We start from the raw sequence: 19,463 nt of genomic DNA, 5'->3' as shown, positions 1-19,463 counted from the left end.
AGTAATGTGCCTTAACATACTATTCGGCAAAAAATATGTACAAAATAAAAAAAGGAAAAAGATTTATTTTTATTATCTGTAGAGGCCATGTTTTCAGCTTTTATCGGCCTGTGTATGGCCATCTTAAGATCAATACTAATCCATTGATCATAGGGATAGTTACAGCAATATAGTAAATAGACATGCTTGTTGATACCACAATACATCAGTATGGCAGTCAGATTGACATAACTTACCTGACAATGCTATCATGGGAACTTATATTTTCCTGACACATTGAAAACAGAAGACTTGGGAGATCTATACTGAGAAAGAATGATAGATCCTCTGGTTCCCAGCTCATATCCAGCATATGCAAGAGAACTGTCTGCATAGATGACAGGGCAGGAAGCAATGATCTGTGGAAATAAGCCAACATGTATTACAAACTAAATATACATTTATCAATAAACTTTGGGTATAGTTCCAGGGACAATGATATTGGATTTACTGTAATGTGTGACCAAGGAGTGGTCTAAAGCAGAGACCTGCATTGGTTCAGTTACCCACATGAAGTTGCAGAATACCCACAAACTCACAATCCATCTCCACAAGAAAATGTGTTTCCCTGATTTGGTTGATCCATGTTACTTGCTTTATGTCCTTACCAATGTTAGCAATTTCAAGCACGACTTAACATACCACTGTCTACAAAATACTAAAAAGTTCACTTTAAGGTGAACCACACATTTAAATATATTTTTCAGTAGATGTATGTATTTGATTTTAAATTAGGGAAAGACACCATATCCAGAGTATCCCAGGTCTCAAGTAGTCTGTATATATCCCATATTTGCTGTAACTGACTACATGAAAGTTCACTGGGTCTAGGGCATCCTTTGCTTTTGCAACCTATAAAGCCTTGGTGATAATGTACTCCTTAACTGAGTGAATGTTTTTGGCCACTTCCAGGCAACTAATGCATGTGTTTTCTTTATGTAAGGTACCTTGGATATGCGGTTTGTTGAATCTTCTGATTTAAGAATCACTTACATTGTGTGTTATTAAATGTCAGACTTACATTTTTCTCTACACCTCATGTATACTAAATCATATGGCAAAAGCTTCACTGTTTAACAGCTTTAACATGGAAGTATGTTAGTAACATTATACACACCTTAGTCATAAATATTTAATTTATGCCAAAATAAAAATATTTCACATACCCTTCATTGAGGCTGCTGAAGCTTTTTACTGCATTAACAAGTAATAGAACAAGTTGATAATAGGATTCTTTAACTGCTCTATGCAAATCACCACCACAACCTTCTAGGTGTCCAAAGTAGCTGAAACAAGTAGAGAAGATTAATTCTCAGCAAAGTTTTAAAGAGAACAAGGTTTTGTTTGTTTTTAACAAGTCGTGCAAGTACTACAAAGCAGTAGTGTTATAGTAATATGTGCATACACAGCAAGATTTGCATTTTGATGTTATTTATTGCAAGAATCTTTTAGTCTACCATAAAACAGACCCGAAAATCTCTAGTGCCTCACTTACTTTGTGAAATCTGTCTGGCAAGAGAGCAGCTCCAAAATAAAGAGAACACAAGGTGGATGGAAGAAATGTGGCTGGCCCAGAGTCTGCACACAATCTTGAACAACCTTAAGCACTTTTACGACGCTCTCAGCTTGAGCCTTCCGCAGGGAAAGGACCTGTAAAATACTGCAGGAACAAAATAAATGAGAAAAAAAAGAGAAAAAATAAGAGAGAGGAACAGATAGGATGTATTTTAGTAAAAATGGCAAGTTCCCATCAAGTAAACCTTTCAAATATAAAAACACCATTTATGTATGAAATGCTTGTCCATTTTTTGTTTTGTTTGACACCTATTTGCAGAGAACTGTAAATTATTCTAGATTTGGTCTTCTGTTAAAATGATTATTAGGTCTTACTGAATTATTTGATTTGGTCAGGCTTTATGCATAGTCATTTTTAACTAGTTCAGGTTAAAAAAAACTATGTGGAGATACATTTCATTCTTTTTACCTTTCATGGGAAATTGTTGGATCCTTGATAAAGTCCAAAATGCTCCTCAGAAGTGGATATTTTTCCTTTACAGTCGGAGTTAGCCTGGCTTCCTCCACTGAGCGAAAAGAGAGCAGACGCAATCTTGCACGGCTAAAGGGTGCTTTACGCGATGGAGTGGGTGGAGGAGAGATAGGTTGTTCTACTTTTTCAGGATTTTTAATTGGAACCCCTGATGGAGTCTCATGGTGTGACTCCTGTGTTTTTAAAGCTTCTGAGCAAGGTATTTGCAACTTCCCCAAGAAAGGTGGATATGTAGTCTCTGGAGAGGCACTTGCAGCTTGAAAATCTGTTTCAACAACTGAACTTTTTCGTCTTTCTTCACAGTGTAACAGATGAGCATCCTCTACTGAGTGGCAGCTGTCAAGCAATGGCGTAGATACAACTGGTAAGAACTTCAGCAGCAAAAGGCTTTTCTCAATGCATTGCTTTGCTGTGGGAAGAAAGCACAAAGTTAGCAGGGCATCCTTCCACTTTTTCAATCAACATTTATTAAGACTATTGGATATTTGATGTTCCACAGTTCAAACAGGGTTAATTGGATCATATAACTTCTACAGAATAAGCAATACCACAATAGAGGGGGAAAAGTGAGCCTTTAAAAAAATAAATAAATGTGACAGCAACTATGCAAATAAACACTGTATAACCAACTTTTCTCTTTGTTGGATTGTTGTTTTTCAGCATAAAAAGGTAGATTTTTTTAACTGAAAAATCCAGGGCTGTGGAGTCGGTAGATAAATTCTCCGAATCCGACTCCTCAGTTTCTGATATTTCCGACTCCACGACTCCTCTGTTTTTCATATGCTAATGTATTTTATACATTCATACAGTCAATGAAAAGCATGCTTCATGGTCACTCAACGTGTTCGTTTATGCACTGCATGCATTGGGCTTTATTCTTATAGCAGAGAAGTAATTAATTATGACTGTTTGTGAATTGGGACATTTAAACTTTATTTATTTTTTTTTATTCCCATTTAAATTTAGTAGGAATCGGTTCATTTTTTGCCGACTCCGACTCCAGGTACCCAAAATTGCCTCCGACTCCTCGACTCTGACTCCACAGCCCTGGAAAAATCTTCTCATAGGCCAAAACTGTGTGCCCATACTGTGCAGGGCAAACTTAAGAACTTTCTCCCATCTCCTTCCTTCATGAAACTCCACCTCTTCCTCTGTTTTCAATAAGAACCTAACTGCTCTCATCTGTGTGACAAGCAGCAACAAATACGGCACCCCATATGGCAGGGACGATGAAGTGACAATATGGGCCTATGAGAAAGATTTTTCAGGTAAGAAAATCTCCTTTACTCATTCGGCCATAACTGTCAGTGCAAGATGATTTGGGAAGTCCCAAAGTTTTCCAAAAAGAGGATGGGCTAACCAAAAAGCTAAACCTTGAACGTGTAACAGGCAGATTTTCTGAATTAGTCTAAGCATGCGCTATGTGCTACCACTGCTTGTAGCACCTTCTTGCCAAACGCTGCCTCTGAGCAAGCCATAACATATATCTTGTTTATGAAATAGTGCTGATAATGCAGAAACCTGGTCTTTAAGTGCTGACACACTCATTCCCTTGATCACCCCATCCTGCAGAAATTCCGGAATCTGAGGTGACTTGCACTCATGCCAGTGTAGACAACGATTTTGGCTCCATAAGGCTAAAAGGTTTCCAAAATCTGTGGTAGCACTTGTTGGTAGAGGGCTTTCTTGTTTTTATTCAACCAAAACTTGCCACCAAGTCACAAACTCAAAAATAACTACCTGGTTTGGGAGCACTGAGAGCAACATCCAAGGGGTTGGTGAGCATCATGTTGCTCACGAACCAGTGGTTGGGGATCACTGGTCTAGTGTGTTCTGGCTTAGATAGCCTGCTTCCCAATTTTGAAATCCCAGAATGTTGATGGCTGACAGGTTGTGTTGTGTATCTCTGCCCAGTTCATAAGTCGATAACTTTTGTGTAGTGCAGAAGAGCTTCTTGTTCCTCCTTGACCGTTCAGGTAGGCAACTGTGGTGCCATTGTCTGAATCCTTGCATGTTTGTTCATTTCTTTCTGCCAGTAGATTAGCATGTAATAAACAGCCCTGAGTTCCAAAACATTGGAGCTATTTGTGGGACCATCTGCATTGATAAACTTGTGTGTGCCAAGTGCTGTCGTCGGTGGTAATTACCTCTTGAACAGGGTGGTCCCAATTTTTGCCTTGTATCAGATTTGGTAGGTGTGTCCACTAGGAAAGGCTTGTCTTGCTTGAAAAGTAGAGTAGGTTGTCTAGATACACTGTCATGTGTATGCCCTGTACTTGGAGCACCACCAGCAATACTAGTTCGCCAAAAGCAAATCTTAGAAAGCGAAGCAAGTAAGCATCTCAAATATCGATCTTAGACATATGACAGATGAAAGACTTACAAATTTGTTCAATGGGTAAAGATTGAGTACTGGATGAACACCACCATCTTTTATGGGCACAAGGAATAGCTTTGAGTAAGAACCATTTTTGGGGTACTCCTTTTCCTCCTGTCAAATCTGAAATTATTTGTTTCAATTCTGAACCAAATAAATGGGAACCATTAAATTTAAAAGTTTGTTCTTTGATGCCGTGTCTCCTGTCCATTGGTGCAGCCAGAGTGCTCTGCAGGCTGTGATGGCCACTGCTGAATATCTGTAGCTGCATCAACTAGAAATGATAAGGATGATTTGATTTTCTTTAACTCAGATGTGAACTGTTCAGGTAAAGTTGGTGGGTGCTTTAGCAACTACTGGCACCAATATTTGGCTGTTTTGGCTACCGTTACAGAAGCTGTTGCTGGCCAAAGAGTTACTGCTGAATTCTGAAAGCTTCAAAGCTTCTCTTAAGTACGGTGTCTTTTTGTCCACAGGGTCTCGGAAAGACGTTTGAAGGTAGTGTTGTGGTTTTGGACAGTCAGACAATTGGATGGTCTACTTTTGGGATTTAATCCCAGGGTTTGTAATCTTGGATAGGATACATGCCAAAAATTTTTTATGGAATATTGGTCTTTTTTTCCCCGATTGTTGCCATTCAGCATCTACAATTTTGGTAATGATCTTACATACCGGAAAATAATGGAGTTTCTTCCCTGTGTTACGCAACACTTTATCTTTGGATAAGGTGATTTGTTCCTTTAATTGCAAGAGTTGAAAAGACATTGAATAATAAAGTTTTTATCTCATCTGGTTGTTAAGTTGAATTATCTGATTTGTTTCATTAAATATCTGAAGATGTGTAATATTCTTAAACAGATGAGTGATATGTATCAGAAGAATGTATGGATTGTAGTTCAGAGTCATCATGCTGTTTAACTGAATATTGTATAGTCCAATAAATCTATAAAATTAGTTGTGGCAGATCAGGAGAGCCCTGTAATGGGCTTTGAGTGTGACATGACTATGTGAGAAGCCGGTTGTGAGAGCATGAAATTCCTGCAGATGTGTAAATGACGTAACTAATACAACGTCCCTTTGTGCGTCAGTTGGAACTAGCGCCAGAGGAGAGCGGGATGACATGGGGGGATCATAGTCCCCAGTCATCCTGCACTGATAGTTAGGTCCGGCTGAGAAAAAAAACTGTCAATGTTTGTGGCATTCTGGAATGGAGGCTGTCTGGCAGAAATTCATCTATGGGTCCTGATTTTGTGGTGTACTGTGAGCAAAGGAACACACAATTTTGCTGTAAGCATTACTAACATTTATTTGTTTCATATTTGTGATCACTTCTACTTGATATTGCACAGTTTTCAATCTGCTGTGTTAGCAAAGGTATGGGATCTGTTATCCAGAAAGCTTTGAATTACAGGAAGGTCATCTCCCATAGAGTTTATTTTAAAGTGATACTGACACCAAAAAATTTCTTTTAAAAATATGAACCTACTTCTAAACCTACCTATAGGTCATGTTGACTGGTTTTTCCTAAAAGTCCTGCTTCTCTATATAACTCCTACTGAAGATCCTGAACCCGACTGTCTGGCAGCCCGACTGTAGCTTCTCAATCTGTCAAAAGGACTACGTCATAAACTGGGAGGATTCAGCTTGCAGTTTGCTTCAAAGTGTTCCCCCTCCCTCCCTTGCTCCTTGCATCGCATTGTGAACTAGATAGCAGGCAGGCTTTACCTTTCCATTGCCTGCCTGCCTGCCTGCCTGCTTCAAAGGGCTTCCCCCCCCCCCCCGCTCGTTGCATGAAGAATTTAAATAGCAGGCCACCTTAAACTTTCCCGTGCCTGCTTCTAAGGGCTCTCCCTCCCCATTACACACAGAGCTGAGCTTGTCACACACCGGCCGAAAGCAGAAGGGGCATTGCAGGTTTGTGATTGGGCATATTTATTCACGTGGGAGGCATTTAAATTAAAACCCGGAAGAGGGGAACAAACATGGCTGCTCCGTGGGTCTGTAATTCGTGCTACCATAATTATGAAGCGAAAAAACTTTGCAGATTTAGTTTAGAAGGAACTTAAAGCTGATACAAATTAAAACACAACAGCAGTTGTAAAAAAAAAATTTGAATTGGCTGTCAGTATCACTTTAAGCAAATAATTCACATTTTAAAAAGTATTTGCTTTATCTGCGTAATAATAAAAAAGTACTTTGCACTTGATCCTTACTAAGATAAAATTAGTGCTTATTATTGGGTTTTTTTTTAGATTTTAAGTATGATGATCCAAACAACAAAAAGATCCCTTATTTTGAACACCACAGCATTCTGAATAACAGATCCCATGCCTGTATTACCACATATGCTGTTACATCAAGGTAATTTTAATCAAATTTACATACATACATGTGAATTAATCAATGGAAAGACTAAGAACACACAAGAACATAAAATCCATTTAAAGGAAAGGGAAAGTCATTTTGACATTTTACTGCAAATAGATTGGCCACATTAGTGCCACCTAGAACACCACACCAAAGAAAACCACACCAGCCCAGGGTAGCTGGGAAAAAGTGTTTTCTATTCCTTATTTCTTCTGTCTTTTGAATCCTGGTGCCCACGCATTCGCAGCAGAGTGAAAAAGAGTGAAAAAGTTCAGCTTTTCACTCTACTGCACAAGCGCACGAAGACAGAAGAAGAAAGAGGAGACACTCGCTTGCAGGTACCCCAGGCAGGTGCGGTTTTCTCCTAACAGGAGCACGAGCCTGGGGTAAAGGTAAAGTTTCTGGGTGTTGCCTAACATTTGCCTTTCCTTCTCCTTTAATGTAATATGCCAGAAATCCACTTCCTGTGGTTATTCAATTGTTAACCAGCTTCCATGAAATGGAATAGTTTCTATAAGATCTGCTTAAAGATAAACAAACTGTGGCTAAACACAAAGGATCCTAATATATGCAATAATGCGATAAAGGTAATAAGAATATGAATACCAATGCCAGTGTTTATTAACATGAGATAATTTTTTCTCGTATACTGTATACTCACCTAACATCTGCGGGTTTGTTTCTGTTATATCCTGGCTAAGCTTGTCACTTCCCATGGTCTGCAGAGATTTCTGTTTCATTTCTAACTACAAAGAACATATTTACGTTAGCTCATGGCAAACTGCGTACAGTTGACAACTTGAATGGCATTGCAATGGGCCCATAGCACAAAGGACAATATGACAAAGAGTGTAATTTATACAGGATTAGGCCGAGAATAAAATGTTAGAAATTGACTGAATTAATACTCATATGGACATACACCTATGTATGTATAAGCATGCACACCAGAACTTTCATTACGGCACAACAAAAGGTTTCCTCATAAAAAAAAATAAAGATGTATAAATGAAAGAGTAACTAAGATTACCATACAAGTATATGCAGTAACAAAGGCTTGCTAGACTTATATTTGATTGGTCTTGGTCTGTTATGAGAAAGGCGGAAAAATCTTGTTGAGTAATACTGCATCTGGCCAGTGGTACAGCCCTCTACTAATGGTCTGCAAGGCAACCAACAATGTGATCAAATCATAATCATAGGGGCCAAACATTTGGATCACCTTAACCTCCATCTGTGGGGGCAAAATCAGGTTGTAGCTTCATCTGCAGCACACATATCCATAATATATACTTTTTTAACTGTTTACAAGCATGTAAAACTCTTACCATCCACATTCTAATTCCTTCTGCCAAAGCATATACCTGGGCAAACTCTTCACATAACGGAATGCTTCCTCCATTAAGCACTACAAAACAGCAAAAACAGAAAATTTGGATCATGCAGCAAATTACAACAATAACAGGTAAGTTCATGCTAGTATGACTGAAATTTTCATGCAAGTTTATTTTACTGGCAGCCAGAGTATGGCACACAGAGGCAGCATACAGTGACACAATGCTGGCACTGCTCCTACAGTCTGCACAATAACTATATATTAAAAAACTTTTTAATTGCAGTACCACCTCAGAATATGTTCTTTTTATAGTGTGCAGGGTTTATTTGTGGGTTACTACTGCTGCTACAGGTGTGAGGAGGTGAACAATGTGGATGATTACAGTCTGAGCCTGAGGTGTAAACACTGCAGGGGGTGAACAATGTAGGGATTAAAAGGTGTGAACAACACAGGGGATTACATTTTTAAACAATACAGGGGGTTTACAGACTGAGTGTGAGGTGTCAACCATGCAGGGGGCCAGTTAATCTCAGTACTGATACTATTTACAAAGGTAAGCCATCAAAACAGCCAGACAGGTGGGGGTCCACGGGCCGCCAGTTGGACAGCACTGCTGTACATAAATGACTGCAGCACATAACATTATTTTCTACCACATTATCATGTGACAGTCACTTTCCTATACCATGTTAATAACCTCAAAGTGAAAATAACTCACAATATCCTAAAACAAACCTTGTCTTTGTTTTTTAATTTTGTGGGGTTTTTTTTAACTAGCTTTTTGTTCACATATTGCCATTAGCTATAAATGGAGATAAAAAAATTGCCTGATATACACTTATGTGGAAAGCCATTTGTTGTTTTCATAACTAAATCTTGAATGTCTTACAGTCTTCAAATAAATAGGGAAACGGCTTTAATGAACAATATCTTTTTAACTACTTTAAGATATCACTAAGTTTTTTTTAGTAAAGCTTGCCATACATGGACAGAATCATGCTGCCAATTCTTCTTCAGACCAAGTCGTCAGCTTATCTGGTCATGTATGGGCCCTTCCTGATAAATATCTGGCTGAAAATTTGTCAAATATCTACTGGACAAGTTTAAAAATTCCATTGGGGTGATACTACACTGGTATGATGATGCAGTTTCCTTTGAATGGGCCGGCAGAAGCACATATTATGATCCCTATTATGGCCCTGGATGTAGGTAGCCAAATCAGGCAAATATCCAATCATTTGGCAATGTTGCCAAACAACAAACAAGCAGACCTTATGGTGTATAGCCAGATAAAGAAACAAGAGTAACAAAGTTTGTTTCCTGAAACTATAAGGGAGCCAAAAGTTTAACATATATTAAAACAATGTTATATAATAACCTATATGGAGATCATTTAAAAATCCTACAACTAAAAATTGTCCCCAGCAGTTAAATCATGGCTTTGTGGGGAAGAAAAGGGGTGGAGACATGGGCATCTACAAATAGGGGAACAGTGGGGGACTTGCCCAACCCTTCCCCCTGCAAATTCCCCCCTCCCATGGAATTTTGCATACCTAACTATTCCAATGTACAGCCCACTGTCACAGATAGCGGTTTGAATTTCCCATGTTGCCCTGCTTGTCTTTGGTTCTTTTCCGCTACTTGCTCCTCAAGAAAAAATCCAAGGTGGCCATGTGATCCACTGAGGAATGAATGGCAACTTTGGATCTTTTATGAGACAGCAAGAGAAAGAGAAAATGCTTTCAATCTACTATTTCTGCATTCATCTTTCTGGCATGTCTGAAGTTAATGGAGTGCTGATTGGCCATTTCTACAGTGATTATACTGGTATGTCTGGCGTTAATATGCTGATTATAAGTTTTCTGTAATAATTATACTAGCACATCTGGGGTTAATAATTTATCCATTTTCTGTAGTATTTATACTGACATGCTGGAGGTTAATATGCAGATTTTCCATTTTCTGTAGTAATTATATTGGCATGTCTAGCATTTATATGCCCATTATGTATTTTATTTCGTGATTATACTGGCTCATCTGGTTAATATGCTTGTTATCCATTTTCTGCAGCAATTATACTGGCACCTCTGGCGTATGCTTTAGTAAAATGGGTGTGGTATTGGATTCATGCTGCATAATATATCAAAATAATATATAATATATATCAAAATAAATTAGAGGTAACCACAGAAAAATTCACCCACTTTCTATTCGTTCCTATGGGATTTTTAGAAATGTATTTATCTCTTCTAAAAATCCTTTAGAAATGAACTGTGGCATCCATCTAGTTCAACCCTTCCAAGTTAACCCCAACACACACACAAACCTATTCTGACCTATCTATACACTTGCATATTATGCTTGTTCAAGAAATCATCCAAACCACTCTAATCTGCATTATGGTGCAGTACATCGGGGGCATGGATATTTGTGGCAGCTGCACCAAGGGATCACACCAAATCCCAGTCTCAGCCCCTCAGTATTTATTCTGTGCGTATTTTACTTCATATAAAGTATTATGTTTTGGCTCTTACCACTGATTGCCAACTGTTCTTTTTATAAACTATCCCATTTATAAACCATAAAATGTATAAACCACAGAATTTATAAGATATCATAGTGGCTGGTCAGCCTTCTATGGAAATACTCTTATAACCCATATAGGGAGGTCTTTATTGGTTTCAGCTTAAATGGCCACATACTTGACTGCTTTCAGTCAAATGTTTCTCTAACAGATTTTTACTTATTTTTGTGTCATGTATAGTGCAGCATGTTATCAATGTTTGTACTCTCTACAACACAGACTAGTTGTCATTAAATGTCTGGAAATGGTATTGCATCATAACTATATTTTGTTCCAGGATGATTTCTACTTGCAGGTGAAAGGGACCCCAATGGGGTCCAATATGGCCATGTCCTATGCAAATATTTATGTGGCTTGTATTGAAGTATGTTTATACAAATTTATTGTTTAAAAGTTATTGTAAGTGTTGGTTTCGTTGATTATATTTTTGTAGTACAGATGGGGCCACAGGGTACCATCGAGTGGTTTGTCCATAACATCAATTCAGCATCTGGTTACCTAAAATTTACTATGAATTTTGATTTTCAAGAAATTAGTTTTCTTGACACAAAGATTTATAAAAGTGGGGCAATTCTGATGTCAAGTTGTGCAAGTTACACATTGCTTGACTATCTTTCATTCCATCTCTTACCAATGAGGAAGTCATTGCCTAAGTCTCAATTTACTCATAATAGGCAAATTGTGTCTGATCCACAAAAGAGAGGCTTGTGGAAATGACACAAGCCACACAAGGGTAACCTGTGGACCTTCTGGATGCTGAGAGGAAAAAGTGTGGAGCAAGTTACTAGACAATCTTTACTGGAACCTTGTAATAGAAAGAGTTTTGCGTTTGTGAGTAGATATAATACCTTAAGCCAGTGCTGTCCAACTTCTGTGCTACCGAGGGCCGGAATTTTTCCGACCTACGTGGTGGAGGGCCGATAATGGAAGCCAGTTTTGAACACTCCCCTTTTTGAAACCGCACCCACTTAAAACCACACCCGTGTTATCACATGACCATACCCATATTAATGGTTGTAGTACAGCAAAAACCTGCCATACTCTGCCTTCCCTACCCTGCCTGTGTGTGCCATACTCTGCCTGCCCTACCATGCCTGTGTGTGCCATACTCTGCCTGCCCTACCATGCCTGTGTGTGCCATACTCTGCCTTCCCTACCCTGCCTGTGTGTGCCATACTCTGCTTGCCCTATGCTGTATGGCACACACAGGCAGCATACAGTGACACAATGCTGGCACTGCTCCTACAGTCTGCACAATAACTATATATTAAAAAAACTTTAATTGCAGTACAACCTCAGTATATGTTCTTTTTGTAGTGTGCAGGGATTATTTGTGGTTTCTACTGCTCCTACAGTCTGAGGTGTGAACAGGGGAACAATGTGGGTGATTACAGTCTGAGCCTGAGGTGTGAACACTGCAGGGGGTGAACAATGCAGAGACTAAAAGGTGTGAACAACACAGGGGATTACATTTTTAAACAATACAGCCTGAATCTGAGGTGAGAACCATGCGGGGGGGGCAGTTAATCAATTTCCAATCAATTTCTGCTATTCTAAAAAAAAAAAAAAAAAAAAACATTGGCCTAAATTATCTAAGGGTACTGAAGAATTTAAAATGCCTCTGTATATGGCCTATAAAAATGGATGTAACCTGGGGTCCCTGTTAATAAAATCAGACTTAGGTCCAGGTAGAATTTTATGATAAAGTACTTTAGCCTGTGCAATTGTTGCACAAATTGTATAAAAGGTGAATATGTTTGCCATCCGAATAAGGTACACTTATATGGATTTGGGGACACTTTATGCGTACTTCCATGTTTGCAACATATGGGAAAAAGACCCTTGTAGCAAGCTTAGGTCAGACTACATGGAGTGTCTACAACAGTATAAGGGAGCATAAATCTGCCATTAATACTTGGAAGATAAAACAGGTAGTTTCAGGCCATTTATTTGGAATATAACCATGGAGTCAATCAATTAAAATTCCAAATAATTGATGTAGTGGATAAAAAAGCAAACGTCACTAAAGTAATATTGTCACGGGAAAACATTTTTTTTTTTTCAAAACCCAATAGTTAAAGGAGTGGTTCACATAAATTAATCTATTTTAGCAGATTAGGTCATTTTAATAAAATATGTAATGTTTTTGTACTCTCTTTAAGAAAATATCTCCTGTTTTAGAGAAAATTACCTCTGAAGATAGCGCTTCTGTATAGGACAGGAGTCAGTGGAGGCACCAAAGGAGTGGGTCGTTGACCCCTTTCTGCACAAGCTCTGTGTAACACTGAGTACTGGCAGTAGGAGCTCCTAAAGCTACTGCGCATGTCAGTTTTCTTACATAGTTACATAGGGTTGAAAAAAGACCATCAAGTTCAGCCATTCCAAGTAAACCCAGAACACACAAACCTATTCTGACCTATTACTAACACATACATAACCTATTCTGACCTATTACTAACACATACATAAACTATAGATACAAACATCAATACTAACTGTAGATACTTGTATCACAATAGCCTTGGATAATATGCTTGTTCAAAAACTCATCCAGGCCCCTCTTAAAGGCATTAACAGAATCTGCCATTACAACATCACTAGGAAGGGCATTCCACAACCTCACTGCCCTTACCGTGAAAAACCACCTACGCTGCTTCAAATGGAAGCTCCGTTCCTATAATCTAAAGGGGTTGCCTCTGGTGCGTTGATTGTTTTTATGGGAAAAAAGAACACCCCTTATCTGCCTATAATCCCTTCTAATGTATTTGTACAAAGCAGCGGTTCTCAACCTGTGGGTCAGGACCCCTTTGGAGGTCACAGGGGTCGCCATCGGATAACACATACAGTATTTCCGATGGTCTTAGGAATAATTTTATGGTTGGGGGTCTAAACAACATGAGGAACTGTATTAATGGGTCGCGGCATTAGAAAGGTTGAAAACCACTGGTACAGAGTAATCATGTCCCCTCGCAAGCGCCTCGCAAACAACCTCAGCCTTTACCGTCAAACCTCATAGCATAAATCTTCCATCCCCCTCGAGGTTCCTGCTCACTTCCTCATAAAAGGCGACTAAATTAGTCTGGCAAGATCTGTTACGCATAAAACCATGCTGGCACAAACTTATAGTATTGTGAACTGCAATGTATTCAAGTACCCTATCCCTTATTACCCCATCCAAAAGCTTTCCTACTACTGATGTCAAACTAACCGGCCTATAGTCTTCAGGCTGAGAATGGGACCATATTAGCAATTCGCCAGTCTCTGCACCCTGCCAGAGCTCAACAAATCCTGAAAAATGTGAAGAGGCATGGCAATCACGGCGCTAAGCTCATTTAATACCCTGGGATGAATACCATCCTGTCCTGGACCTTTGTTTACCTTTACATGTTCAAGTCTCTTTTGAATTTCCTCCTGAGTGACCCACGCGTCAGTAGCTAAATTACTAGCACTATTAAAAGGGAAGCCTTCATTATCTGGCTCCTCAGATGTATAGACAGATGAAAAATAAGAGTTCAAAATTTGTCTCTTTTCTTCCTGCCTCTCCTCTGATTGGCTGCTAAAGTTACAGGCACAAAACATGATCCCTGCTGCTGCTGTCTCCTGCTATGAACATTCGGGAAGGGAGAGGGGAGCATGGGGGGAAGCTCACATGTGACTCAAATAGGTATATAGATACACAGTCTTTGCATGACACATATTATCATACTCAGGGGAACATAATCTATCATTTTTTGGGTAGCAGTGAGAAAAGATAGCCAACCCCTTAAATAGAGCTTCTCCAGCAGAATCGTTAATTGAAGTCCTTAAGACAAAGTTACCCCACAATCTCTGTCTGGTTATTATGGGTGTCTCCTATGAGCACATTGGTTCCCCTGTATCTGTCATTTGTCGGAGGAAACCATACACTCCAGGGAGTACAACGGTTGAAATCAAATTCAGGATTCTAGCACTGCAAGGCAGCAGTGCTAACAAACCACAAAGCCATTTAGGCACTTTGTACAGATGGTGGGAAAAAAAAAAAAAAACAGTTAAAAATGATGTAATGTTATCTCAGAGAGAAAAAAAGTGCTTGCAGTACAGACTAAGCCCTTACCATATCTCTGAAGTTTTCTATGCAGTTGTGGGGTTAGATATACCATAGCAGCAAAGGTAGAGTTCACAGCTTGATCAATCACAGATCCAGCCACTATTTCACTCTTTGGCGGTTGTTTCAGAATCGCCTGCGTTAGTCCTTTGAAAAGCTCAGAGTTAGGGCCACAGAAATCCTGGGTAGGATCTGAGTTTGCAAAGTCAAGGAGAAAGTTACGACAGTCATCTGCATGAGAGTTCTTAGTCTGGAAATAAAATAATAATGTAAAAAAGTATTTACATAATATCTGGTATTGTTATATTATGCTCAGACTCTTAGCACTCTAAATTTTATCCTAATACTATGGACATTCACAGTAGAGAACTATAATAAAACACCAAACAAATTTGTAATTATGTTAAATATTGCATAAAAAGAACTAAAATAAAATTCAAATGTATATTTACTATTTGAACTAAGAAATAGGGTAGCATTTAGAAACTAGAAAGGGTTGAAAAACGTGAAATCTGATCTGTTGTTGGCTCTGCCCACTTTTTCTAACCTTTGACCACAGTTATATAGTAAAAACCACTGTGCAAAATTTGGGGACCCTGATTTTAATAGTGTCTGAATAGCAGCAATTTAAATTTCCCCACTGAAAGTCAATAAGTGACATCTGATTGGCGGTTGGTGGCTCCGCCCACTTTTTCTAACCTGGAACTGCAGTTACCCAGTGACTAACACTGCAAAGTTTAGGGACCCTAGGATTAATAGTTACAGAACGGCAGCATTTTAAATTTAAACCATTAAAGTCAATAGGTTAATTGTGATTGGTGGTTGGTGGGTGTGCCCACTTTTTCTAACCATGAGTCAAAGTCACCCAGTGACAAACAGTGGGCACCCTGGTATAAATAGTATGAGAATGGCAGGATTTTAAATTTAAAGCAATAAAATTCAATGGACGAAATCTGATTGGTTGTTAGTGGCCCAACCCACTTTTCCTATTTTTGAATTGCAGTCCCCCAGTGACCAACTTTGCAAAGTTTTGGGACTTTTTGGGAGGCATAAAAATTGTGAGACTGAAAACATTTTACACGTCACCATTGAAATTACATAGGTGAAATGTGATTGGCTGTTAGTGGCCCCACCCACATTTTTCTAACTTTGAACAGCAAATACCCAGTGACTAACTTTGGAAAGTTTAACAACCCTGGAATTAATACTGAAATAATGGCATCAGTTTAAATATAAACCAATGAAATTTAATGTGTGGAAATGGATTGGCTGTCACCCACTTGTCTAACCCTGAGTTTGGGAACCCTGACATAAACAGTGAGAAAGGCAGCAATTTAAATTTTAACCCAAAACATTCAATAGGTGAAGTCTGATTGGCTGTTGATGGCTCCACCCACTTTTTTGAAACCTAAAAATCTAGTCCCCTAGTGACCCTGGTATTAATACTGTGAGAATGGCAGCAGGTTGAATTTCCCCATAGAAAATCAACAGTTAAAATCTGATTGGCTGTTGGTGGCTCCACCCACTTTTTCTACCGCTGAACCGCAGTTACCTGGTGACTAGCTCTTCAAAGTTTGGGGACCTTAGTATTAATACTTAAAGAATAACAGCAATTTAAATTTAAACATATGAAGTCTATAGGTGAAATCTGATTGGCTGTTGTTGGCCCTGCCCACTTTTCTAAACTGTGCAAAGTTTGGGGACCCCGACATTAAACATGTAAGAATGGCAGCAGTTAAAATTTCCCCACTGAAAACAATGAAAGAAATATGATTGGCTTTTGGCAGCCCCGTCCACTTTTTCTAACCTTGAGTACATAGTCACCCAATGACTGACTGCAAAGTTTGGGAACCCTGGCATCAAACCAATAAAATTCAATAAGTGAAATCCGATTGGCTATTGGTGGCTCCGCCCACTTTTTCAAAACTAAAACCGCAGTCCCCTAGTGACCAACTGTGAAAAGTTTGTGGACCCTGGGGTTAATACTGTGAGACTGGCAGCAGGCTGAATTTCCCCATTGAAAGTAATTATGTAAAAACTGATTGGCTGTTAGTGGCTCCGCCCACTTTTTCTAACCTTGAACTGCAGTTAACTGGTGCCTAACTCTGCAAAGTTTGGGGACCCTGGTGTTATTATTGTGAGAATGGCAGCAGGTTGAATTTCCGCCAAGTCAGTCGATAAAATCTGATTGGCTGTTCACTGTACTTTAAGTAGTTGTTGCTATGTTAGTGAAGTCTATCAGGGCGGTGGCTCGCAGCCACATACTGAAGAGTCTAAACCAGAAGCTTGCAAAAGGTCTAGGTAGAGCACAGTTTTTAAGCAGTTATGGACATATTTGAACCCAAAAGGTATTAAAATAAAAGCACTTCTGTTTTACATTATTTTACATAGTTTAATGCATGGTAAAAATTTACGATATATATCCCCTTTAATTCATGGTTTTAGAGGATTTCAAGGTTTTTTCCCCCATTTGTAAACAAAAATTGTTTTGTTCTTTTTGTTTCTCATTTTAATTTGTTTATGGTTTTTACATTTGGATCTTTTAATAAATGACTAGACAGTTATAGTTCTAGTGTAAAAAGTTTATTCCTGGTTTTAAAAACCGATAAAACCACAAAAATCTGAATGTTGATAAATCTGCCTCTTAGACTTCATCAGCATGCATTAGTCTTTGGAATATGCACCAATCTATGTCTGCTTTAGTGATACATGGCAAATGTAAGTAAATAGTGGTGCTATTGCAGTGAATCAAGATTTCCTTGTGCTTTAATTTGTTATTTTAAATTAGAAAAAACATAGGCAGAACACAGTTTATGACAAGTCATGTGTATTGTACTCATGCTGCACATATGTGTATACAAACACTTAGCTAAACAATACATATAAATATCTATTTCTTCAACAACCAGAACACAGGCAGCAGTTAAAGATGGCTTGTTCATTATTACTTTGCTACTATAATATAGGAATAAGATCTATTATCCAGAATCCACAATGCCATGCGGCATGCATGCTGTATTTACACTACACACCCAAAATTACTTCCTACCATTAATCATGCCTGATAGCACAAGCAGCAACATGTGAGAGGTCTGAGATAATAACATTTAATCCTATATTCTTGATTGCAATGAGACTGAGAAAAAAATTAAAGTGCCTTTCTTACAAGCCACACTAACATTCCAGTTTGGATTTAAATATTCAGGTTACATGTGTACTGTTTCTTAAAAAAATGCTTTTTTAAACTTTTCTTTTATTTTTAAATGGGTCTTTTTCTTTTTGAGTAGTCTTTAAAACTATAAGCACAAAACACATGAATAATAAAGGTAAGATACATTAAAAATATTAAAGTTAATAAAAAATAATATAAAATTATTAATATACCTCTTTATTCCCTTGGTGCAGGGATGTCAATTCTGCCTTTAATTCATTATCTGTGCCCATCTGATGCCGGAAGACTGATTTCCACAATGGAGAACTGACAACGGATGTCACTTTTGCAAAAGGTAACTCAGCCACAGAGCCCAGCTCTTAAAAAAAAAAAAAAGAATTAAATTTGTTAGCTTTACAAAAAAAAAAAATCCCTAATAAAGAAATAATTTTAAGCAACATTCCAATATTGGATAATGTGTATATGTAACTGCAAATGCAACCAGTATATTTTTGGTTTCTCTCTCGTCTGGTTCTGAACAATGTAACATAAGGCAGTTCTCCTCAAGCCAAGACAGATTTCATGATCATCTGGCTTCTGCTACACCTTTGTGAAAGTAAAGGTGGCCACACACGTGGCGATTTGCGATCTTTCGTGCGACCATCGGTCACACAAAAGATCACCAAATCCGCCACTAACCTTCAGGGCTGAAACAGCAGATAAGGAGGTAGAAACAATAGGATTTCTACCTCCTTCTGCCGATTTAGCCCTGAAGGCAGATTTTGATCAGGCGCCCGATCAAAATCTTTTAACTTGGCCGATCAGCGAGTCGACCGATATCAGCAGCCTCCTGTGATATTGGTCGACTCGCCATACACGCACCGAAACCCTGTTTCGTACGATATTATCGGTGCGCGTATGGCCAGCTTTAGACACCCAGGGACAGACAGATAGTAATACACTTTTAAACAGCAAATACATTTACAAATAATTTAAAATGTTCATTAGAAAGCTGCTTAGAATATTTTATTTCAGTGAGCAAATTTTATTTTTGACATCCCCTTTAAGCCAAACAGTTGAGCCAATGCAATAACATATCAATGACCAATCATTCAATATATATATATATATATATATATATATATATATATATATATATATATATATATATATATATATATATATATATATATATATATATATATATATATATATATATATATATATATATATATATATATATATAGTGCCCTGCACTAAACTTATGTGGTTGGAAGGTTTAACAAGTAGCACTAAAATTTAGACACTGCATATAGATGCCTGCTCCTTTCAGGGGTTGTCATTCTGCAACAGTGCATCACATCATTCTAACAAATGTACAAAGATTACTTCCCACCATCCAACTTTACTCACCTGTGACAGTTAGTGACACCTCTGCGGTCAAGTCTGCTGCCGGAGAAATGTGTTTGGGGCAAAAG

General features: G+C 38.4%; 1 protein-coding gene across 1 annotated transcript in view; it reads right to left on the bottom strand.

Moving 5' to 3' along the window:
- Positions 1–19,463, bottom strand: part of zzef1 (zinc finger, ZZ-type with EF-hand domain 1) — a 100,812-nt gene that overhangs the window by 42,965 nt on the left and 38,384 nt on the right. Inside the window, exons 25-32 of the mRNA XM_012957555.3 lie at positions 18,219–18,364; positions 14,844–15,084; positions 8,159–8,238; positions 7,492–7,576; positions 2,024–2,495; positions 1,535–1,699; positions 1,206–1,325; positions 237–398 (exon numbers count right to left, since the gene is read on the bottom strand). Coding sequence (XP_012813009.1) covers positions 237–398; positions 1,206–1,325; positions 1,535–1,699; positions 2,024–2,495; positions 7,492–7,576; positions 8,159–8,238; positions 14,844–15,084; positions 18,219–18,364 — 1,471 coding nt within the window. The remainder of the gene's footprint in view (positions 1–236; positions 399–1,205; positions 1,326–1,534; positions 1,700–2,023; positions 2,496–7,491; positions 7,577–8,158; positions 8,239–14,843; positions 15,085–18,218; positions 18,365–19,463) is intronic.

Source organism: Xenopus tropicalis, chromosome 2 (genome assembly GCF_000004195.4).
Source record: "Xenopus tropicalis strain Nigerian chromosome 2, UCB_Xtro_10.0, whole genome shotgun sequence".
In the NCBI taxonomy this organism is placed as follows: domain Eukaryota; kingdom Metazoa; phylum Chordata; class Amphibia; order Anura; family Pipidae; genus Xenopus; species Xenopus tropicalis.
The sequence above is the reverse complement of the archived record's forward strand: the minus strand, read 5'-3'. Positions and strand labels throughout refer to the sequence as shown.